Source organism: Bos indicus, chromosome 4, assembly GCF_029378745.1.
Source record: "Bos indicus isolate NIAB-ARS_2022 breed Sahiwal x Tharparkar chromosome 4, NIAB-ARS_B.indTharparkar_mat_pri_1.0, whole genome shotgun sequence".
In the NCBI taxonomy this organism is placed as follows: Eukaryota; Metazoa; Chordata; class Mammalia; order Artiodactyla; family Bovidae; genus Bos; species Bos indicus.
Window position 1 is genome coordinate 65,721,995 of NC_091763.1, and position 24,601 is coordinate 65,746,595.

Genomic DNA, 24,601 nt, shown 5'->3' on the forward strand with positions numbered 1-24,601 from the left:
GCCCTTGCCCTGGGTACAAAGGGCAAGGCAGGCAGAAGCTCTGGTCCCCTCTGACCTTGTCACCTGTCCTTCCAGTTCTCTCCTCAACGCCCCCACCCACACAGCTGACACTTCCCTACCCTGGACCTTCCATTCACTGTCCCCTCTGGCTCAGATCGCAGGGTCGTCAACACAAACCCTCATTTGCAAACATGGCCTAGAAGCCACTAGTGCCTCGATCTTCTGGGCAAAACTACACCCTCAATAGGCTCCCCTGGGCCTTCCCTGGGCCAGATACTCTCCTCAGGGGAAGTGCCGTCACTCCAAATTCACCTGCCCAGCTCGCCACATTTCTTGCCAGCTTGTTCCCCCACCTTCTGCCACTGCTACTTCCCACCTTCTGCCTTCTCCTCAAGATGCCCAGCTCCCCTCCCTTCCCCTGCAGATCACCGTGCCTTCAGAGTGAACGGCCAGCATTCCACAGCCGTCCACCCTGCCCCTCCCATCGCCTGCATCCACCACATCCCCAGGGCTCCCCAGGTGGCACTGGTGGTAAAGAACCCGCCTGCCCATGCAGGTAGATGCAGGAGACCCGGGTTACATCCCTAGATCGGGAAGATTGCCTGGAGAAGGAAAAGGCAACCCACTGCAGTATCCTTGCCTAGAGAATCCCATGGACAGAGGAGCCTAGTGGGCTACAGTCCATAGGGTCACACAGAGTCAGACCTGACAGAAGCAACTTGCACTCACACACCACATCCCCAGGGGCAGGGACCCCCTTCTCTAGACAAGGTACCCTCATCTGGGTTCTGAGGCTACATTTTCAGTGAGCTCACTCCACAACGTGCCCTCCCCTTATCCTTCAGTGATTCCCATATCCAGCTCATTAGCATTTATCCAGATTGTCTTCTTATAACAAACCACCCTCCCATGAACCCCACATTCCCTTCCCAAAACCCTTTCAGCTCCCCTACTCCGCCCCAAGCCAGCTTGGTCTACATATCCTGCCTCTGTGTCTTCACGGCTCACTCACTTTTCAACACCCTCCCGTCTGCTTTCCAAGTCTATCCTCTGCCCCAGACATTCCTGCCCTGAGCTGTGCTCCCAAGTCCACTGATGAGTTTGCAAGCCCAGTCTCAGGTCTCAGGGCTGCGAGGCAGTGCTCAAAGCGTCCCCAATCCCAGTCCATCTGGATTCCCTCCCTGTCTAGGGCTGTTCCCTCCAGCCTGCTCTGGAGTTTACTGCTCCCCACGGGGATGTTCAGCGGCTCTGTCTCCACTACTCACTTTCACCCTTCGGGAGTCAAATACACCACCTCCGATATTCCCACCGCTCTGGAACTCCACTCCAGAGCCAGGCCTGTCTTCTCAGCTCCAGCCTGCCCCCTGGTGCCCAACTGTCTCCCATGCACCCAACACTGGTCGCGCTCACGCTCCTAAGACACGATCTTCCCCTTAAAATGTGCTCTTCTCCACTGCAACCTGTTTCAGAAGAACCTTCCTGGAAATCTCCCTTCCCTTCACCTCACATATTAACTCATCACCCAGTTAGACATCTTTACTCTGGCCTAATCTTTCCCACCACCATCCCCTGAGCCAAGCCTCCCTTTTCAGCCTCCCTTTTCAGCCTCCCTGCTTCCAGCTGAGGTCTCCACCGGAAATTCAGTCTTCCTATCCAAACCAGTCAGAGAGATTATTGCAAAATTAGAAGTTTCATTACATCACACATTTCCAATAGCTCTTGAGATAAAATTTCCTCAGTGTGATTTCCCTGACCCTGCAAGAGCTGGGTGCTGCCCAAACTTCCTTATCTCAGGCTTTTCTCACTCCAATAACCACAGTAGCTACTTTCAGTTCCTGCCAAATGACAAGCTCCTTTCCACCTCAGGGCCTTTGCACATGCTATTTCCACTATCTGGGATTTTCACCCACTTTCTTATCCAGCCAATTTATACTTGTGGTCTAATCTCAGCTTACATGGCACTTTCTCCAGAAAGCCTTTTTTATTTAAATATTTAAAAAATGTATTTATTTTTACTTGAAGGATAATTGCTTTACATTATTGTGTTGGTTTCTGCCAAACATCAACATAAGTATACATGTGTCCTATGGACAACAGCCATAGGAATCCGTATGTCCCCTCTCTCTTGAACTCCCTCCTACCCCCCTCCCCATCCCACCCCTCTAGGTTGTTACAGAGCAGAAAGCCTTTTTTTTAAAGAACTCCCCCAGGCTAGATTTGGTCCTCTAGATGCTTCTTTTGGAGCTCTGTTTTTCCTGTGTACACCATTATCATGCAATTGTTTGAGCTGCATGACCGCCTCCCAGTGTTGGACTCTGTCATGTCCATGGCCAGCTCATTCTGAATGTCAGTCTTATGTCTGAACTTGTGACAGTGTGCACACTCTCTCTGGGTAGAAGTCAGCAGGGGCTCCCCAGCATCCCCTGCCACTAGCAGGCCAAGGCCGTGCCATCAGAAGTAGCTCTGTGTGGCTTGGGTTTGGAAGAGAACACCAAGAGGAAGCCAGGTACAATCGAGCTTTTGGTAAGCAGGCCAGTGGAGGAGTTTGGCTTTTCAGGACAGCCGTGTTGGGTATCTGGCATTTTATCCCCAGTGTTACTGGTATGAGCAGCTGTGTCTGTAGCCAAAAGCGGTGGAATGAGGAATTCGCCACAGTGGTCCCCTGGTGGGGCATGGGCACTGCTTCTGACTCTTCTCCTGGAGACCAGTGAGCTCCCTAACATCACTGACTACATCATGTTTCTACTTAACCCAACCCAAGAAGTTCTATCTTCTGACCCATATCCTCCCTAGCCAGACCCTAAGCCCCTTGAATAGGGTTGTTCTGGAGCTGTTTGCAGCTGTGTTTCTAGGCTCTACAAGCTGTCTGCCACCTAAGCATGTACTGAGCAAATGGGTGGCCCTGCAGAACCCAGCACTCTAACAGGAATGCCCATGAATATTCCTGGGGAGAACGAAGTCTCCGTCTGATGCCCACCATCCTGTCCTGCAGACCCTTCCTCCAAACATTGCTACCCAACTTGAGATCAGCCACATTCTTGCTTCCTGCCCAGCAGATGGTGGTGCTTGGTCTTGTGGAATTCTAGAGTCTATACAACCAACCCAAGTCCCCTCCTCCAGGAAGTCTTCCTTGACTGCTCCTGCCCTCACCAACACCCCGTTCTCTGAGTTCCCACAGCCAAGAAAATTTTAGCCCAGCACACCCATCCTTATATCAAGTTTTATCTTTGGGGATAGCTTCAATACTCCTGAGGGCTCCCCGGGACAGGGAACAAGCCCCTCATTTTTACCATCACTCCTCCTCCCCACAATGGAGAGGAGCACAGGCTGGACACAACAGGAGGGAAGTAGAGTTTCTTCCTTTCCTTTAGAAAATGCCTTTTAGGATCTGCGGAGAATATGGCTGGAAGGAAAATGCTGCAGTGGATGGTGGGAAATCCTACTCTACCTGCACAGAACCAGGTGTCCAGGGAACCCCTACCCCAATCTGCTGTGAATCCTGTAGGGAGACTCCAGTGAGCACTCCCATCTCTTCAGCTCTTTTTCTTCTCATCAGCTTCTTACTCCTCAAGACTGAGGTCAGAAGGGCTTAGGGGTATTGCATTGCCCCCCTCCTCCAGGAGCCTCTTGCTCCCCTATGCTGGCCAGACCAGGAGCCCCTTTCTCCATCAGCCCTCCGGGCTTACTACGCCCAGGCCCTGGGAGTTCTGCATCCATCATCACCAGTGCTGGGGCCTCATCCTGGAAGTTCTGTCAGCCCATCCAGGGTTCTTCACTGCAATTGTTCTGCCATCTGGTGGCCAAGTTAAGCATTGCTCGCCTCAACTTATCTTGTTTCCTGCAATTCAATTTCTCTTTTGTAGAGAACTCAGAAGTCACTTGGAGAAGGTCATGGCACCCAACTCCAGTACTCTTGCCTGGAAAATCCCATGGGTGGAGGAGCCTGGTAGGCTGCAGTCCATGGGGTCGCTGGGAGTCATACACGACTGAGCGACTTCCCTTTCACTTTTCACTTTCATGCATTGGAGAAGGAAATGGCAACCCACTCCAGTGTTCTTGCCTGGAGAATCCCAGGGACGGGGGAGCCCGGTGGGCTGCCGTCTATGGGGTTGCGCAGAGTTGGACACGACTGAAGCGACTTGGCAGCAGCAGCAGCAGAAGTCACTTACTGACCGACTTCTTTCCCCATACTGATGGGGATGCTAAGGCCCCAACAAAGGAGGGGTTTGCCAGTCAAAGGACATAGATAGGAACCCTTAATACAGTCCCAGTCCGGGGATTCTTGTAATGGAAGAGGCTAAAAAAGTGGTGGGAATTTGAAACTCCAGTAAAAACTAGAAGGAAGCAAGAAGTAGGCTTTGGGCCATAGATGAAGCCTCTAAGGAAGGAATAGATCATTCACAAAGTGAACTTCTGCTTCAACCACTGTTTCCAACTGCTAACTAACCTCTACCTAACACCAGTTAAAACTTCAGGAAACCACTGTTTGACTATTAAGCTGATGAAGATACTTTTAATGGAAATAATGAAGCAGAGAGACCATCACATTCACACCGCTTGTGCAAGAATACACTGAGTCAACTTTTCTGGGAGGCAGTTTGCCAATGAGATTTAAAATACTTATCACCTGCGTTGTATTGGCTAAAAAATTCTATGTTTATGGGTTTACTCTAATGTTTTTATTTTTTTTGAGTTGTACATGAAGAATTACATGCAAAGAAGTTTGTCATCACAACTATTAAGAAATTAGAAGCAAAGTTCACCAGTAGAATATTTGCAAAACATTAATTGGTTAAATAAAGAATATTAGATACATGAAATAAAACTGGAAATATTGCTGCTTTAAAAAGACTATTAAATAGGCTTTACAAACTATGAAGCAGAATATAGGTCTGCAAGAGTTCTGCAGCAACTATTTGTTTACTTTTTGAATAACAATTTTATTGAGATACAGCTCACATGTCAAAAAGTTTACCCTTTTAAAGTATATAATTCAGTGGTCTTTAGTATATTCACAGAGTGTGCAACCATTACCACTATCTAATTTTAGAACATTTAATTCCCCTTAAAAGAAACTCAGTACCCATTAGTAATCAGTTTATCCTCCCAATCCTGAAAACCTCTAATTTGTTTTCTGTCTCTATAGATTTGCTTATTCTGAGTATTTCATATAAATGAAATCATATAATAAATAATCATATAATAAATCTCATATCTAAGTCATTTCACTTAGCACAATATTTTTAGGGGTCATCCATGTTGAATCATGTATCCATATTTCATTCCTTTTTGTTATTGGTTGTATGGATATATCACCTTTTATTTATCCATTTAATAATTGATGGACAGTTGGGTTTCCATCTTTTGGTAGTTATGAGCCGGGCTGCTATGAATATTCATGTATAAGTTTTGTACAGGCATGAGTTTTTCATTCTTTTGCCTATATGCCAAGTCACATGGTAACTAAATCTTGGACTTTTCCAGGAACTGCCAGACTTTTTGCCAAAGCAATTGTACCATTTTACATTTCCACCAACAAAGCATGAGAGTTCCAATATCTCCACATCCTTGTGAATACTTGTTTTTTTTTTTTTTTTTCATTTTAGCCACTCTACTGGGTGTAAAATGCTCTCATTATGATTTTGATTTGCATTTTCCCAATGACTGATGACATTGAGCATCTTTTCATGTGCTTGTTGTCCATTTTTATATATCATTTATGTTCATTTTAAATATAAGACATGACAGAAATTTATGAATATATCATGATCTCATGATATTTCAAGAAAGCAGAGGAGAAAAATATTTTAGGAAACATACAAAAATGTCAGTAGTGATTGTCTTTGGGTAATGAGATTATGACTGATATTTTAATTTAATGACTTTTATTTTGGATATGGACCATTTTTTAAGGTCTTTACTGAATTTGTTATAATACTGCTTCTGTTTCATGTTTTGGTTTTTGGCTGTGAGGCATGTGGGATCTTTGCTCCCCAACCAAGAATCCAACCTGCACCCCTGCATTGGAAGGCAAAGTGTTAACCACTGGACTGCCAGGGAAGTGCCCACTGGCTGATTTTTATTTTCTTTTAAAATCCCTTCTATATCTCCCAAATGCCCTGCAATGAGGATGAACTACTTTTCTGATTTGAAACTAAAGGGAAAAAAAGCATGTTGCATTACTTCAGGGGCAGCACTTGGGCAGAGGACTTGGGAGGAAGAAGCAGGCTGGGGACACAGGAGGGCAAGCAATGGAGAAGACATAAGAGAAAAACCTAGAACCGAGGAACCTCCACCCTAGAGAAAAGTAGAGAGAGAGATTCGAGCATTTTCCAGAAGGACAACCTAAAAGGCTAACAGGCACAAGCAGAGAAGAGATGCTCGCTCATTAGTTATCAGAGGAATGTGGATTTAAACAACAAGGAGACGTCACCGTACACCCATTTGACTTGCAAACATTGAAAAGCTGGGTAATGCCAAGTGTTGGTGGAGCTGCTGGTGGGAGTGGAGATCTCGCTGGCAGTTCTGGAGTGCAATCTGGAACCACTCTGTCGTGTTAAGAAAAGGCATATCGGCTGAATTGGCACAGCTTTCACTCCCCGGAATGTGTCCCGATGAAAGGCTCCCCGGCCTGGGGACAAGAGGGCACGGGAACAGTCACCTAGAGGCAGGGGGAGACGGGATGGTCACATATGGCTGGTGACACCAGGTGGCACCATAAGGCAGTCAAAACAAGCCACCAGATGGGCACACGGCAACATGGGTGGCTCTCTTGAAAGTACTGTGCTGAGAGGAAAAACATTAGAAGCAGGATGAGGCATATAATCGACAGCATTTATGTAAATTAAAAGTACAGAGACACACAACACTACGTGTTTTGCAAGAACACAGAAACAAGTATCCGCATTCAACACATTGGAATGTTTGCCTGTAGAAGAGGGGAATGGAAGTAGAGACAAAAGAGAATACATATTTTTTAATGAATTAAACAAGAGGATTCCTGCACAGACCTGTGATGGGGATGTGACAAGAACTGAGATGTGATAAACGCATGCCAGCATCATGGTCCAAACAAAGCTTACAGATCCCTCCCCCACAGAGGTGGATGGGGTCACTCTAACGTGTACCTATTCATTTACAAGTTTATTGGCTCCTCTGGCCTTGGGCTATGGCCCAGATTCTAGGAGGAGGGACATGAGAAGAACAGCAGCGGACACAAAAGGACCTGGGAAAGAGAGTCAGGAATGAGACAGGAAAGAAGTGCTGGGAGGAAGCATGAGAGTTCCCATGGGACGCTGTGGAGGGTGGTAGACCCATGTAGCTGCCCAAGTTCAGGTGTGGGCTCCAGTCACAGGCTGTGACCAGATTAACATGCAGATGTCAGCACCTTCACTCTCAAGTGTGAAGGCGTCGTCCACTTGATATGAGTCACCCGGGCTGGCAGAAGTTCAGGATCGTGGCCGTGCCATCTCCGCGAGATCTCAGTCCTCACCTCCAAGAACAAGAGGGAGGGCGTTAGGAAGGTCCCACTGTCACTTCTTTATTCAGCCCCAGTGGGGTTGAGGGTGCCGGGGAGGCCATGCAGGAGAAACTGAGACAGGGGTTTCCTGCAGCAGGAGAAGCTACGGTTGGCCACAGCCACAGCTAAGTACTACCTCTAGAGGATACTACTTCCTCCTTCCTGCAAGTATTTCTGACCATTCCGTTTGGTTCCTTCTCTGTCTTTTAGTACTGCTTTTGTCTTGGACCACTTAAAGACAATTATGGGTGTTTTCTTGAGTTTCTGGCCAAAAAATAAGTACTCTGTCCTCTCCAAGTAGCCCAGGGCCCATGAGCCATTACAGGCAGGTATGGAAGTCCTGTGTTTGCTCCCAGATCCCAAATAAGTCTGCAGGAGACTCAGAGAGGCTACTGGAGGCAAAGAATGTCAGAAGAGAGGGAGCCAAGAAGAGACAGAAGTGTCAGGTAAGGGGTAGCAATGCTCCACAGCTGGAGCCTGGCAGGTCTGTGTACCCAGGTCTCCAGCAGAACAGCTGCTGCTGCTGCTGCTGCTGCTAAGTCACTTCAGTCGTGTCTGACTCTTAGCGACCCCATGGACTGCAGCCCACCAGGCTCCTCCATCCATGGGATTTTCCAGGCAAGAGTATTGGAGTGGGGTGCCAGTGCCTTCTCTAGCAGAACAGCTGATAAGCTGGTAAGTCACTTCAGTCGTGTCTGACTCTGTGCGACCCCAGAGACGGCAGCCCACCAGGCTCCCCCATCCCTGGGATTCTCCAGGCAAGAACACTGGAGTGGGTTGCCATTTCCTTCTCCAATGCTGGGACAGAGTTAAATTCTCACACTACTGCCCGATAGCAAGTCTGTCCTAAGGGGAAAATACGAAGTGTCTTCTGGGTTGGATGTTATAATTTACTCCTCTCTGCCATCTCTCCATGATTCTACAAGTGCACTGGCACCATCTATTCTGTCTATAGGGACTTTACTGGTGGCTCAGACAGTAAAGAATCTGCCTGCATGGAGAGAGTAACATGGAAACTTACAATACCGTATGTAAAATAGGTAGCCAATGGGAATTTGCTGTATGACTCAGGGAACTCAAACAGGGGCTCTGTGACAACCTAGAAGGTGGGATGGGGAGGGAGATGGGAGGGACTTTCAGGAGGGAGGCCTGATGGGTGTACCTATGGCTGATTCTTGCTGATGTCTGACAGAAAAAAACAAAATTCTGTAAAGCAATTATCCTTCAATCAAAAAAATAATAATAAAGTGGCAAAAAACAGCCAAAAAAAAAATCTACCTGCAATTCAGGATACTTGGGTTTGATCCCTATGTCAGAAAGATCCTCTGGAGAAGGGAATGGCAACACATTCCAGTATTCTTGCCTAGAAATTCCCATGGACAAAGGAATCCCAAGGGAAAGAGTCAGACATGACTGGGCAGGACAGGGACATTCTGTCTGTTCACGTGTGTGTTCACCTTTTTGGTTTGTTCTTTTTGCGTATCTCTTCCAGGTGCTCTCTCTCAGCACCCCTGCCTCTGCTCTCCATCATCTTCCCTGTCTTTTGCCTGAATATATTTTCCTAGACTTTGTGTGTCTACCTTAGACTTTATTGTTTCCTCTGTGTCTTCTCTCTGTCTCTCTAGGATCTGACTTACTCCTTCCCGTAACTCTCTCTGATGTTCAATTTTAGGAATACAGAATGGAAGGACCCCTTTTAGCCCCCACCCCAGCCCCTACATCCCTCTTCTAATCCCTGAGAGGCCTTTTCTACCTCATGATGAATGGATAGTAAGCTTGGCCAAGACCAGAGGAAGGATGGATAAAAGATGTTCACAGGAAGTATTCAGGTTAAGCTTGATCCAGAAACTCAGGACAGATTTCCACAAAGGATTGCAGGACTCAAGTTATGGCCTGAGGTGGGGTTTACAGGGGCTGGACAGGAGAGAGGTAGGCTTAGGAGTGGTGGGAGGAAAGGCTTAAAGAATAAGGGTAGTCTGAGTCACATACCTCTTGGTTGAGGAAGCAGTACAGGATAGCAACAATGAAGCCCTGTGAGGTCAAAGAGAAAGGACCCCATCACCCTGGCCTGGCCTTGGATGTCTGTAGTCTTCCTACTACCTTTTCCCCCACCCCCAACAGGCTGTGACCTGGGCCAGGTCTTTGGAAAAATGCAAAGTAGACATATTCATCACATTACTATGTGCCAGGCATATTGTCATATGTAATTGCCGTAGCAAGCATTCCAAAGCTTTATCACTGGCCTGATGGCCCGTTTCTCTGATTTTATTTATTTCTGCATCCCCCAGTATTGAGCACAGAGCCTGGCACATAATAGGTGCTCAGTAAATGCTGAATTTGTGAGATGGTTAGATGGCATCACCAACTTAATGGTCATGAGTTTGAGCAAGCTCCAGGAGTTGGTGATGGACAGGGAGGCCTGGCATGCTGCAGTCCATGGGGTCGCAAAGAGTCGGACATGACTGAGCAACTAAACAACAACAAAATGTTGAATAGAGTGGACGGATGGATATACGGATGGATGGGTAGATAGATACAGGGATAGTTGAATGAATAAAGATATAGATGGATATAAAATAACAAACAGATGGACAGTTGAATAGATGAATGAGTATCTGGAAGGAAGAATAACTGGTCTAGTCACCCTCACCTGCCATGAAATCAACCACCCCTGTGGACAGCAGCACCCCCCGCTCCTACACAAAGACTCAGAGGGAAGGAGAGAGTACTGTGGGGACCCTCACCTGGAAAGAGCCCAGTCCCAGTTCTAGGGGGAGGCGGATGTCCAGGCCAGCACTGTCAGGCAGGAAGTTGAAAATGACATAGTGGATTCCAAACAGAGGAATGAGGAGAAGCGTTGACTTAGAGAGACGCCTGCAGAAGAAGACAAGGCCTGGATTCTGCTGTTCCCTCTCTCAAATGCTCTGGTCTCAACTTATCCCAGTCAAGTGTATGTATCTTTCAAAGTCTAATTCAAGGACACCTCTTCCAGAAAGTCCTCCCAGATTGTACTCTAACCCCATGATTCATTTAGAAAGGATCTCCTTCCGCAGGCTCCCATAGAAATTGATCTCCACACTCATCACCCACAATGTGGGTTGCTAACTGGCTATTTGGGACCCCCATCCTTCCTATATTGTGTTTCACTGGAGGGCAGGGACCAGAACTATTCTCTCTCTGGGAACCTGGGGAGAAGCACAGGACCAAGATGATGGATGCCTAATCATGAATAAAAAAGAACCATCTGACTCCTGCACCAGTTATGTCCCCAGAATTTCCTGAAACACATATACACACCCCCACATGCACACTCACAAACACACACACCTTACCAGTACTGAGGCTGGGTGTGGAGGCTGCCCTGAGTTGGCTCCAGTTTCCTCAGCAGGATACGGATAATATTGAGAAAAAGCCCAAAGTTCACCTGGAAATGGAGGTGCAGGCAAGTGGCAGGAGTGACCCAAATGGCCTGGGGTAGGACCTCTTTGGGGACTAGAAACCTCAGGTCTTTGAGGTCCAGGATGAGCAGGTCATTGCTCGAGACCTTGCCACCTGGAGACTGGGAGGTCCAACATGGTGCTCAGGGGATCCTGGGCTCAGGGTCCCCCTCCTCCAGTCCCAGGCCAAAAGTGGGAGGTCATACCTTTCATCCTGCTTCCAGCACCTCTCAGGCTCTTCTAAAAAGCATGTGGCCTTCACTTTGCACAATTACAAAATCAACAAAGATGTGTGCATTCACCTAGGCCATGCAAACCAGTCCTGGCTGCCTTGCCTTGAATGTGGGCAAGGTAGGGGTTTCAGCTGCTGCTCCTTCTACGCCCCGAGCCAGGCCTCACTGCAATGGTAGGTGATCTGCAACCAGGCCACCAGACTCATCAAAATTCTGAGTTAGAAGAAGCCAGAGCTCTGATTTTTCCAATGGGCTATTCATGGGCTTCCCTTGTGGCTCAGCTGGTAAAGAATCCACCTGCAATGCGGGAGACCTGGATTTGATCCCTGGGTTGGGAAGATCCCCTGGAGAAGGGAAAGGCTACCTACTCCAGTATTCTGGCATGGAGAATTCAATGGACTGTATAGTCCATGGGGTCACAAAGAGTCGGACACGACTGAGTGACTTTCACCATTGAGGTCCAGAGAGGGCCTCACAGAGCACCTGTTGGGGAGTCAGGCTCGAACCCAGGGTATCCTGACTCCCAGCCTGGAGTCATGTTTCCTGCTGTGTATGGCTGCTCGGTGGGCCCAGGGAGATCGGCTGAATAATGCAGAGGACACTGGCCTCAGGCACTGACCCCAACAGAGAGGACGATGGGTCCTTTGATGATCCACCAGTAGGGGGAGCTGTCGTCCAGGTCCCAGCACCTGAAGAGAGGGCAGGCCTGGACTGATGGCGGGGTGGCGGGGGAACAGAGCGCAGTTGCTGAGAAGCCCTTTTCTGGGGTACCCCTGCTCCTCTCTCCTTTCTTCCCTCTACCTACAGCTCTAGGCTCCTCCCTCTAGAATTCGATCCTTATAGCCTCACCTTACCCCAAACAAGCCTTATCTTCTCGAGACATTTAGGCCCTTTCCAAAGGGACACCCTAATTCAAGAGGGGCTCACCCTTTCCTTTCACCAAGGTGGATGAGTTTCTCAAAAATCAGTCATGTTTGCTATTTTCTGTGGCCCCAACACTTCCCCTATTCTGGAAGGTCCCTTCTTACAGCCCCTATCCCCTGAGATCCCGAAACCCGAGACCCTGTGCCCCCTTCCTGCCCAGGCTCAAGCCTCTTCTGTGTTATCCATGGACTGTGCCTCCTACCCCTCCCCACCCCCACCCAACCCTGGGAGTTCCTGAAGTCAGGACCAGGGACCTCCCCTTTCTCATCCCAGCTTGGAGGACAGCCTCATCAGGACCCAGTACAGGTGTGATGAAGGGATAGCCCAAACTCACGCAACGTCTTCGAAGGCCAACTTGCAACCCACCCACATGCCGGTAAAGATCAGAGGAAGCCCTGTGGGGGTACAGAAAAGACATGAGTAAGGGTCTGCATCCTGTGCCCACCTCCCACCACCACTACCAGCATCACACAGGGCACTGTGAAGGCAGGACCCTGTGAGAGCCCAGGGGCAGGGGACCTGGTCCTGATCTCAACACTCGCTGTACGACTACAGCCATCCTTCCCCTTTCTGGGCCTTGGAGTCATCATGAGTGAGCTGAAAGGATCTTTGTGTGAACTCCCTGGTCATCCCCAATCCTCCACCCACTCCACCCGCCCCCCACCATGGTGCCCAAACCAGCCCTCCGTGCTCACCCCAGGCAGCGAGAACCAGCCACCAGAAGACCCTCCTTGTGCTGGGCAATGTGGAGACTAAGAGGCAGGTCAGGTACACAGCTTCTGCCAGCAGCCAGCTGAAGTTGGTCATGGTAGCGAAATGGGAAATGGCCACAGAAACCTTACACAGGACCTGTGGGCCAGGGGCCTGGGCGCCTCAGAGCCAGGACACCCACTGGAGCCCCATCAAAGCTCCCCTACCCCCAGGTCTCTTCCACTTTGGGCTACCACCGAGGGGATGTGGTAGTATATATAATATGGTTGTGAAGAACACAGATTTGGGATCCAGAGAGCCTGGCTTCAAGTTTATCATCTGGGTAACCCCCCCACACCTTAACTTTTCACATATAAAATGAAAAACTTCCAACCCCTAACTCATGGTCTCATCATAAGGATTAAATGGAAACCCTGTATACAAATTGCTACTATTTTTACTGACACTATCTCGCCGTCCCTCCTGAGCTCAAGTCTCTCCCTAGAGCTGAGGCTATGGAACACCATTACTCTTGCAGAGCTCCATCCTGCGAAGACACATGCATGCACCCATGCATTCACTCATTCACTGAGTGACTCTGCTCATCGGTTGGGTGGCTTGACTCTGAGCTCAGAGGCGAGTGCTCTGAGTGCGTGGCCCCATTCCCAGCACTCAGCAGCTGGGTGGCCTCCCAAATATCCCTCATCTACAAACGGAACTAAAATGAAAATATACATAGGAAAGAAAATGAGACAATACATGTAAAGCATTTAGCATAATGCCTGGTACCTAAGCACTAAGTATATATACTATTATTGTTTCTTTCATTAAGGAATGAAGGTCATCTGTTGGCGTGTTCATTCATGTATCTATTCATTTCCGGTACAGTGTCAGAAAACCTAGTAAGAGCTGCCCACACTCAGCCCAACTTCTTTTATTTTTGGCCTCCTCTCATTCGTCCACCTCCCCACCCCCATGATGACTTCCCTGTTTCCTGGAGCGGCCCCAGCTTCTCCTGTCTGTGAGAGCTGCTTCACCCTGGTCCTCCCTGCTCTCTCCCTATCATTGCTGCCCGTTCCCCCCTCCCCAGAGCTCCAAAGCCACCTCCTCCCTGAAGCCCTCTCCTGTTCTCTCCCAGCTTTCAGCTCCCTCTACCTGATGGTCCTGTAATCTGGTACAATCTGTCCCCTTAGGCATCCTGGGTGCTTCTTGAAGAAGAGACCTGGCTTTGTCCAGCGCCTGATACACCCACACCCAGCAGAGACAGAGCCCAGAGGAAGTGTGAGATGGAAGCATGAGTGGAGTGAAGTGTGCTCTGGGCTGGGCTACGGGATGGGAATGAAACCAGAATACAGAACATGGAGCAGAGAGTGGAGTCAGGGAATGATGGGGCTAGGCACAGGAGGATTTAGGACTTGACCCCAAGGAGGGGCGGGAAGGCGGAGGGGGGCTTTCCAGCTCTGTCCTTGGCAAAGCCAGAGCCCCGGGGTCAGCCCACTGGACTGGACAGGCTGACGTCTCTAATCCAACCTCCTCGCCCACACCAGCACCCCCACCCATGACTGTTACAGTGGAGAAGCTGCAGTGGTCCGTGTTCTCCCGGTGAAAGAGGGTGGCGTCCTTCAGGAACACAGCTGCCGCCTTGAGGATAAAGGTGATGAACAGCTGGGTGTGGATGTAGTTCCTGGGGCAGTGGAGCCTCCTGGAGGGAGTGGAAGGGGTGAGGAAAACAGGAGGCAAGGAGGGAGAGCAGGCTTGGGGAGACTGAGCAAGGAGGGAGGTGAATCACATGGGCTTGGATTGGCTGTTATCAGATTGGATCCATTGCACTGAATGTAAGGCTTCAGCTTTAACTTGTAAGACAACCAGGCTCAGTGCAGGTGAGGGGAGGGAAAACATCAGTTCCCTGCCTTCAGGGAGCTCATTACATGGAGGACAGAGGCAGAAATGACAGGGGACCCCCACCCTCTGCCCCTGGATAATCAGAGACGAGGCTCATTCCCAGGAGACAACAGCTCAGGCCAGGCTGGAGAAAGCTTTAGGAGGGCAGCAACCAAAGGCTTGAAATAGTCAAGAAGGGCTTCACAGAGGAGATGAAATGACCACAGTAGCCCTGGGAACGTCTTTGACAACCAGGCGGAAGATCAGGTTTGGTGCTGTGGATGACGGGGAGGCAGGGAAGGTTCTGGAGCAGGGAATGGGGATGGCAAACCTGAGAGCAACCAGGATGATGATGGCCACTAGGAGGGCCGCGGCTGAGACGCTGTGGCCCATGGTGTAGATGATCCTTACCGCGGAGAAGTAGGATTTCTGGGGAGAGTGGAGGCAGAAGGAATCTCAGCAATGGGGCCTCTGAGGAAAGGGAGGCTTGACCATCAAGCAGGTGATGCTTTGAATTCTACCCCCAAACTGTCGGTGTGGTGTGAGGCTGGGGTGTCTGTGGGGACCAAGGCAAGCTCCCTTTGGAGTTTTCCCTTTGGAGTTTGTTTACAGCCTGTAAGCTAGCGAGGGAACAGGATGGGGGAGGGAAGCGGGGGTGGGGGGGAAGGATGAGGATCAAGATGCTTAACTCTAGCTGCTGCTGGGAGATGGGGGAAAGAAGCTGCCACAGAAACTGTGGGTCCCTGGGGAGTGACAAAGCTCAGGAGGAAATCGGGTTTGTTTATTGACATCCAGCTTGCTCATTAGCTTGGGAACACGACATCCGCAAATAAAGGGGAGAGCAGGAACAGCTTCAAGGCTAAGCTCTTTCCACAAACAAGTATTTGAATCAATCAACTCAGCCTGGATCCCGGAGATGGAGACAGAAGGTGTAGCCTTGCGGGGAGGGGATTGATCAGGGATCCAGCTCCCCTGAGGGATGCAGGCAATCACCCCTGACTGCCCCTCCCTGACTCAGTCTTTTTATCTGAAAGAATGTCAGACTCATGCTCTGCCTTCAGGGCTGGAGGGAGAGAGCTATGGGGTTATGGGAATGGAAGCAATTTGCCAAGGCACTGCTCAGTTTGGAAGCATGGAGTGTGCTGCTGGGGTAGGAGTCACTTCCATCATTGGGTTTCCCTCGCTGTCCCACAGCCATGCACACCACTCCACAGACTGAGGATCAGAGAGGGCAGGGAGCTTTTGCAGTGGTCCTTGCCCAGAACAACTCAGAGCCTTTGTTTCCCGCAACCACCCCCAGCTCCCAGTCCTGGAGCTGGGGCACAGAGAGGGTGTCGAGGAGACACTGGCCAGGTAACACTGCCCACCCTGCCTTCTGCTTCCCTCTTCCTCCTAGCAGCGTAGCCCACCTGTCACTCTGGAGCAAGTTGCTCTCTACTAATTCTCACTCCCTCTCTTCCAGCCATCTTCCAGAAGTGTGCTGTCATTCACATTCCGACCCGCCAACTTCAACGGAAGTGGCAGCCCCTACCATCGTGCAGTCTACCGGCCACACAAACATCTGTGACGAGCCTCTCACCTCCTCAGTCAGCAGCTCCAGGGGCACAGGGCAGGCCTCGGGATAAGGCGGGAAGGGCTCCGACCAGCCTGCAATGGTGCAGTCCCTCTTCACAGCCCCTAGGAGGCAAGCGGAGCCGGGGAAGCTGAGATGTGATCAGGACGACTTCCCCTTCTCCCCAGGAAGGTGGGGGAGCAGGGAGTGACCCTGGTCGAGTCTGCACAGGCAGCTCATCTCTGCAGCAGAGAGAGGGGAGCCTTTTCTCCAGAGGCCTGGTGTCCTGCCTGCTTGGGTCACCTTCTGGGACCTTCCTTTCTGGCCTCAGACTCACCTTCTGTTAATTGAGAGAACAGTTTCCTTGGAGCAGAGTAGAGAACTGGGTCCCCAGCATCCTAAAGAAAGGAGGCCCTCTCTGCCACCGGAGGAACCATCCACCGCAGACACCCAGGCCAGGGAGGTGAGGCAGAGCATGGCTGCCCTTCCACTCTCCCCGACAAAGCAACCGTTAGCACCTTATGGGGAGATTGATTCTGCCTCTCCACCCCCATGGCCAGTGCTCCTGCTCACACCTCCTGCTCACACCTCCCGCTCACACCCAGAGAACAAGTGCTCAGTACCTGACCCCAAGCACAGCACTCCCAGGCCCAACCGCACCCTCTGTGCAGCTAGGGCTCTTGTTCTCCCCAGGTCACAGGAGGTCAGGAAGCTGAGGCTCAGGGAGGGTAACTGACTCATCCAAGTTCATAACTAAAGACAAGTAGGAGTAAGGCAGTGCTCAATCCAGGTCTGCCTGACTCCAAAGCCAGGACGTGGCCACCGCATTCTACCACCGCCCGAGGAAACCACCTCACCTCGGCTCTTCCCCCCATCTCCACCGCCAGCACCCCTCACCTGGCTCCGAGCTGAAGTGAGAGAAGAAAGCCGGGCAGGGGAGGCTCACCCACTCGCCGGAGCCCGCCGTTGGCCAGCACAGCAGCCCGTCCCAGATCCTAGGGCAGCCTAGACAGCGAAGTGGGAGCAGGAAGGACTCAGCCCAGGGGACAGGCTTGTCCACCATCCTGAGCGGTGCAACTGAAGGAGATGGAGAAACCCACGATGAGCCACCTCCTCCCTCCCCAGCCCCGTACCCAAGGTGGAGTTAGGCATCCTTTCGGCAGCTTGTAGACATGCTTGCTCATCCTCTTGCAGCTGAGTGATGACATCACATTCTGGGTGCACGTGGCCCAGGACCTGTGCAGCAGAGGATGAATGACATGAGCCAAGCCAGTGTGTGCTTCTTCTAGGTTGGCTGGTCAAGTGATCTGAGGACAGAGGTAAAGCCTGATTCGTTTCCACAGCTGGGCTCTTAGTTAGGTACAGGGACCAGGTTCATCAAAGAAACGCAATGGCTATTTGGATGAAAGGCAGGCAAGCAGGGAGGGAGGGATAATAAATGGAGATTTGGACAAAGGCTTCCCCTTTTCAATTCGTGGAAGTCAGTTCTGAGACACATTAAGTAAAAGTCTTCAGAAGATGGCATGGGGATGGTCAACTCAACAATGCAGCCGTGTAGTGGCTTTTTTTTCTTGCCATGAGTGAGGTGAAGGAGCAAATGAATGTCTTCATGGATGAATGAATGAATGGGTAACTGTGTGGCCCGCTGGTAGAATGAGTGAATATACATACAGAATATAGATAGATGGACTTCTCAGGTGGCGCTAGTGATAAAGAACCCTCCTGCCAATGCAGGAGATGTTAGAGATATGGGTTAGATCACTGGATCAGGAAGATCCCCTGGAGAAGGGCATGGCAATCCACTTTGATATCCTTGCCTGGAGAATCCCATTGACAGAGGAGCCTGGTGGGCTACAGCCCAAGGGGTTGCAAAGAGTCTGACTGAAGCGACTAAGCACACATAGATAGATGGATGACTGGACACATGGATGCATGGTGGATGGGTGGATGGATAGGGGGATAGGATGCACATAGAGATGGATGGGTAATGGACGATAGATGGAGGGATACCTGCCTTGACGTGCAGCCCAACAATCAGATCATTCACAGGGAATGATCTCTGTGATCAGCTAGGAAACAAGCTGCTTTTCTGGAAACCCTCTAGCAGTAGTTCTGAAAGTGTGCCTCTAACTAAGCCAGAGATCAACTGCAATGAGCCAAGAATACGCCGAGATCTATGGCTGGATCTAGGACTTCACATTTTAACAAGTTTTCCAGGGAGCTGGAGTCAAAGGCAGGAATTCTTAACACCTCTCCCTCCCACTCCCCCAGACTGGAGAAAAGCTGACCATCCAACAGGGCACAGCCCCAAACAGACACATGAGAAGGAACTCAGCTTTACAAGACACGCTCCTTACACTGTGAACATGGATCCACATCCCAAGTTTGAATCCAACATATACATCAAATTCAATCAGTGTAGATTTCTGTCCCCAAGGATTTACCAGGGAAGAGTGTGGAGAAGGCAATGGCACCCCACCCCAGTATTCTTGCCTAGAAAATCCCATGGATGGAGGAGCCTGGTGGGCTGCAGTCCATGGGGTCGTGAAGAGTCAGACACAACTGAGCGACTTCACTTTCATGTTTCACTTTCATGCATTGGAGAAGGAAATGGCAACCCACTCCAGTGTTCTTGCCTGGAGAATCCCAGGGACGGTGGAGCCTGGTGGGCTGCCATCTGTGGGGTCGCACGGAGTTGGACATGACTGAAGCGACTTAGCAGCAGCAGTGTGGTGAGGAAGAGAGTTAACACCTGGTCCTGATATATCTAATACAAACTGAGCAGGGGCCGGGCAAGCACTACTGGAGGGTGGCCCTTCTCGCAAGGACTGAGGAGGTGGCATTTGAGCTGAACGTTTGAAGAGAAAGGAGCATATTTTTAGAACGTGCCCAGACAAGAGAGTGGGCAGATGTACCTGAGTTGTGTGAGGGGAGAGCCCTGCCCATGGCCATCCTCACATCCACATGTGCACACACAAGCCCCAAGTGTCTGGCACAGAGTCCATGTCAGCAGGTGGTTCATTAACTCCTAGTGTCCTTTGACAGAAACCCAGGCACGGCAAAAGCATAGTGGGTATGAGACAGTGGCTGGGGTCAGAGACGTCAAACGCTAGAATGGGGGCAGTCGACAGTAGGTGACCACATGGAAGGGACCCAAAGGCCAGAGGGCTAGGAGAGGACCTGGAGACGCTGACCAGTAAGGAGGGTCACCCCCATCAGACCCGCCCCTGCAGGGGAGGACACCCCTGTCCTGACCGGCTCACCCCAGTCCCCCAAAGCCAGCTTGGGCTCAGCTCTGCCACCTCCTGCCTGGGCCCTGGGACCTCACCATGCAGATTCCACCTGCAGCCCGGGCTCTGGATCTCCAATCTGGGAGCACTTCTTGGCTTCTTCCCAGGACTCAGTGAGCCTAGTGCCACTTCAGAGGAGAACCCCAGTCTTACCTCCCCCATACATCCACAACAGCAGTGGGGTAGATGGACAGGGCGGGGCCTGATATGGGACCATGGGCTCCATCTGCCCTCCTCCCCTCCACATCTACAATCCCATCCTTTCCTGAGACGCCTTCTCAGGGCCTGACTATTGGACCACCGAGGCCAAAGGAACTAGGGCCCCTGGTGGGAAGCCTCCCACCAAAAGGAGAAATAGACAGCCACCACACTTCCCAAGGGAAGAAAAATTCAGGGAAGCTCAACTCATGACTCAGGTGTGTGGTCACGAGTGGAAACTGCCAGGGATGAGAAGACGTGGATCATTCCAAGACTTATCCCAATATTCTGGTTGGATCCCCAACTACTCACCTTGGGATCAGGGATCATCTAGCCTGTGTCCAGGACCCCACTCCTCCTGAGGGGAGACTGTTGTCCTGTATGCCTTGGCCTGGCTGACCATGGCTATAGCTGACCTGGGCTCTGTGCAGGACAGAGCCCACACCAGGAGACTGGGGTTTAGTGCTAACCCTGACCCTGGCACCAGTGACTGAGTGACCCCCACAGGATCTCAGTCCCCCTTCTAGAATAATGCATTTCCTGTGGGGTGCACACAGATGAGAAGGAGGAGGCCCCACTCTGTGCAGTGCGGGGTGGGCAGTAGAAGTCACCCATGATGCACTGCAGGCCCAGCCTCCAACAAGTCAGATCCTTCTCCAGGCACAATAGCTCAGCGGGGCAGATGTTATTTTCTTCTTTTACAAAAGAGACAAGTGAGGCTCAGGAAGGGACTTACCTAGGTCACATGGCAAATCCACAGCACCGGTATCAAAGCCCAAAGGCCGTGTGCAAAGAGCAGGTGCAGCCCCGGCCACACATACACACTCACACACACACACACACTCACACACATGCACACACTGTCAAACACACACACACTCACACACAAGCCAGTGGAGGAAGAGGGCAACCTCAGTCCCGTGAGCTCGCAGGAGACCCTGGGAGCTGCAGCTTCCAATCTGGGACTGTGTCTCCCATCCTGGTCCCCAAGTCACTGTCACTTGTACTAACTCTGGGAAAGTACACCCCTCCTGGCAGCCCGCTCCCCAGCCTTCTGGGCCTCGGGACTGTACCTGATTGTGGAAAGCTGCTCAGGGCCCAGGGTGTGCCCTTCGAAGGAGAGGCTCCCAGAAGCTGGAGGGGGGAGCAACTTCTCACTTACTACCCAGACACACTCAATCCCTGGCCACACCCTCTTCAAAGGAAGCAACTCAATCAAGTGGCTCCGGGGATCGTGGTGGCTGGGAGGGCTCTGCAAGCTTGTCGGAGGAGGAGGTGTGGAGAAGACTCAGGGTATGAAAGGGAGGCAGAGGTACTGTTTGAGGTACTGTTTAGAGTATTGTGGCCCCGAGGATGCAGACAGGCCCTCAGGGATGCAATGGGCACGCGAACTCAGTTCAACTCCAGGAAGGACATTTTGCTGTCAGAACTCCCCAGGGATGAGCAGGCTGCCTGGGAAGGGAGGGGGAGGAGAGGTGGGGACCGCAGGTGTCAGGAGTTCTCCAAGCCAGGCCACCAGACTGCTTGGTAGAGAGACTCCTGCGCCGGGGAAGGGTAGCGGATCCCAGTATGGCCCAGTGGCTCCCAGATCTCAAGCTCAGTGGGAGGGGCAGGAGGGTCTGAGCTGGCTACTCACGATCGGCAAGGGGCCCAGCAAGCAGAGGACGCAGGCACCCCACACCCTGCTGTCCATGGTGGGAGCTCGGCGACAGCTGCCTGGGTCAGCCTCGGTGACCCTGCGTTCCTTCCACTGTCCCCTGTTGTCACCGCTGCCAGCACACCCTCTGCTTCTCCTTCCCAGGTGGCTGTTTGCATAGACAGGAGCTAGTGAAGGGGACAGAACCCACTGAATATTCACCAGGATTTCAGAACACCATGCCCAGCTCCGCCACAGCCTCAGGGTAGAACTCTGCATTCCTGGCGGGAAGGGCTTGACTTCGTCTGTAAGTCTGCCCATGTCTGTCCTAACATTACCAAGGTCACAGACAAATGGCAGCTGCAGGACACCTCTTGCCCCAGTAGGTCACTATTCTTTATATAATTTTCTTCTCTGAGCCCAGCCCTCTGAGGCCCCCCAAATGAAGGAGACTCAGCAAAGAAGGCCTGAGTCCACACTCGGGGACCCCAGTTTAGTTGTGATCTCAGCCTCATCCACCGGGCTGAAGGATGAGTTCGGAGCCCTGGGGACCCAGCAGAAGTGGATAGGGTGTCAGTAGAGTCTGGACAACAGGAATCTTAGAAAAGGACGCACAATCATAAGTTCCCATGCATCCCCATCGGCTGGTCGTGAAGATAATAGTTTCAGCAAAACCTTGTCTTTGTTCCCAGCAAGGATACCAGTCTGGATGGCGAGGTGAAGTCTGAAGGGATCCAGGCTCTGGACTTTACATGGTGGCTTGTCAAAGTCTCTTAGGAAGTCCATATGGAAACAGGGAAAAACAGGAAGCATGCAAGAAGATTCACATAGCTAAGCCATCCTGAGTGGGGCAAAACCAGTGTTATCAGGGGCAGAAACAAGAGAACCTACACAGCAGCTCAGATTAATTTGAATATTCATTACCCTGTCAGTTTTATTATAGTTTCAGACTTTAAAATGAGGGATCTCAGTCGGCCAGGCTAGAAACAGTGTTCTAAATTGCCCTGAACCCTGCACAGCACTGGGGCGTCTAGAAATCGCATTATATCTTCAAGGATCCCGAAGGTGCCAGTACCTGGCAGGTCCCATCATCTGTTTGCAGGTCTGCAATCCCAGAGCTTGTCAGGCCGGACTCTGTGACACACACGTTTCCAGCCTGACGCCAATCATGAATGATGAAGCTTCTCGTCCCTGCCACATCTGGACTGAGGAGTCATTTTACATCAGCAGGGCTGTGTTTTTCCACTTGTGTTCATCACCAACAAAGAAAAATATTTTGAAAGGAAGGCACGAGGCACCCCCAGCCCCAGACACTCCTGCCCTTGTGCGAGCGTCTTCATGTGCTTGGCCATGACCTGGGGCAGGGCTCAATCGCGCCCAGCTTGCACATTTGCAGGGTAAAGCAGAGTCCCCCTGTTGACAGGCTGAGTAAGGATGCAGTGCCAGAGACAGAGCACTGAGCAGGTGTAGCTTAAAAGGAAAGCCAGAGCCTCTGTCCCCTAGCTACAGAGAGGCAACAGTCCAAGGATAAAATCTGCAATCAATCACTGTTGATAATTAACATCAATTGGTGTTACTGAGGGTTAATAACTGATATTAATGCTACTACTGATTATTATCTATTTGTCAATGCCTAGAGACAGTTTTCAGTGTCACAGCCAGCAGTCAGGGGCAGGGAGGAGATGTGGCAAGGTACTAATGTTATGTAAGAGATAAAAGCCATAAAAACTGGGATGCTGTTAAAATCCTACCATGCACAGGATGGCCCCCCACAACCACCTAAAGAACTGTCCACTCTAAAGGTCAATAGAATTAAGGTTGAGAGACCCTGATTTAATTGTGTGTGTTCCTCAAGTTTCCCCCCAGGCCCACTGTCCCTTCTGAACCGGCCAGGGTCATTGTACTTCCATCTCCAGCTATTTCTGTATCTGCTCAGGGTTCAGAGTTTGACTCTACCACTTGGAGTTCAAGGGCAGACTTAAACAGGTCTCTCTCACACACACAGCGTGTGTGACCTTGGGCAAGTTATTTAACCTTTCTGAACCTCAGTTTTTCATTGAAAAACAGGCATGATACCTTCCTTGTTGGGTTTCTGGAATAAGAAAAGGAAAGGCCTACAGAGAACCTCATACAGAGCGTAAATCACAGAGAACATGTTACAAAGCTGGACTCTCAGCAAAGAAAGTTAGAATAATCAATTCTTTGGATGGAAAATATAAGATTAGCTCTTTAGCTCACATTTATGAAATATACATTCTAAAAGGCTTAAAGTCCCAGCTATAAAGCAGTAAGATTTTTTCCAAAAATGCAAATTTGTTTTTACAACCTCAGAAGAAGGGAAACTTTTTTTACATAAAAAGAAATCTTAAAGAAAAGAGTAGTAAGTTTGAGCACATTGGCATTAATAAATATACAGAGTTCCAGAAAAACATCTATTTCTGCTTTATTGACTATGCCAAAGCCTTTGACTGTGTGGATCACAATAAACTGTGGAAAATTCTTCAAGAGATGGGAATACCAGACCACCTGATCTGCCTCTTGAGAAATTTGTATGCAGGTCAGGAAGCAACAGTTAGAACTGGGCATGGAACAACAGACTGGTTCCAAATAGGAAAAGGAGTACGTCAAGGCTGTATATTGTCACCCTGCTTATTTAATGAATATGCAGAGTACATCATGAGAAACGCTGGACTGGATGAAGCACAAGCTGGAATCAAGATTGCTGGGAGAAATATCAATAACCTCAGATATGCAGATGACACCACCCTTATGGCAGAAAGTGAAGAGGAACTCAAAAGCCTCTTGATGACAATGAAAGTGGAGAGTGAAAAAGTTGGCTTAAAGCTCAACATTCAGAAAACGAAGATTATGGCATCTGGTCCCACCACTTCATGGTAAATAGATGGGGAAACAGTGGAAACAGTGTCAGACTTTATTTGTTTGGGCTCCAAAATCACTGCAGATGGTGACTGAAGCCATGAAATTAAAAGATGCTTACTCCTTGGAAGGAAAGTTATGACCAACCTAGATAGCATATTCAAAAGCAGAGACATTACTTTGCCAACAAAGGTCCGTCTAGTCAAGGCTATGGTTTTTCCAGCGGTCATGTATGGATGTGAGAGTTGGACTGTGAAGAAGGCTGAGCACGGAAGAATTGATGCTTTTGAACTGTGGTGTTGGAGAAGACTCTTGAGAGTCCCTTGGACTGCAAGGAGATCCAACCAGTCCATTCTGAAGGAGA

At 50.3% G+C, this 24,601-nt stretch overlaps 1 protein-coding gene across 6 annotated transcripts; it reads right to left on the reverse strand.

Moving 5' to 3' along the window:
* Positions 1 to 4,491: 4,491 nt before the first annotated feature.
* GHRHR (growth hormone releasing hormone receptor) lies at positions 4,492 to 21,529 on the reverse strand. 6 transcript variants are annotated; one of them, XM_070787873.1, is made up of 14 exons: positions 21,361 to 21,529; positions 17,370 to 17,472; positions 17,134 to 17,241; positions 16,264 to 16,361; positions 15,016 to 15,113; positions 14,373 to 14,505; positions 12,809 to 12,962; positions 12,448 to 12,508; positions 11,809 to 11,878; positions 10,852 to 10,943; positions 10,264 to 10,393; positions 9,509 to 9,550; positions 7,388 to 7,492; positions 4,492 to 6,661 (listed from the first exon to the last, which is right to left on the reverse strand). In XM_070787873.1, exons 1-14 carry the CDS (start codon positions 21,415 to 21,417, stop codon positions 6,593 to 6,595), a joined length of 1,320 nt encoding a protein of 439 aa, XP_070643974.1. In that variant the 5' UTR covers positions 21,418 to 21,529; the 3' UTR covers positions 4,492 to 6,592. The 6 variants fall into 6 exon arrangements, with proteins under 6 accessions (XP_070643974.1, XP_070643973.1, XP_070643978.1 ...); XM_070787872.1 differs by having other exon boundaries at positions 14,367 to 14,505; XM_070787877.1 differs by lacking the exon at positions 21,361 to 21,529 and adding an exon at positions 20,798 to 21,078 and having other exon boundaries at positions 14,367 to 14,505.
* Between the last annotated feature and the right edge of the window lie 3,072 nt (positions 21,530 to 24,601).

Bases quoted from the DNA above. Each gene is read 5' to 3' on its own strand.
- GHRHR (XM_070787872.1), bottom strand. From the start codon at position 21,417: ATGGACAGCAGGGTGTGGGGTGCCTGCGTCCTCTGCTTGCTGGGCCCC. The intron at 9,551-10,263 runs GTGAGGGTCCCC...TTGACCTCACAG, and splicing joins TGGGACTGGGCTCTTTCCAG to GGCTTCATTGTTGCTATCCT. The intron at 6,662-7,387 runs GTGCTGACATCT...CCCTGCCTCTAG, and splicing joins CTTCACACTTGAGAGTGAAG to GTGACTGTTCCCGTGCCCTC.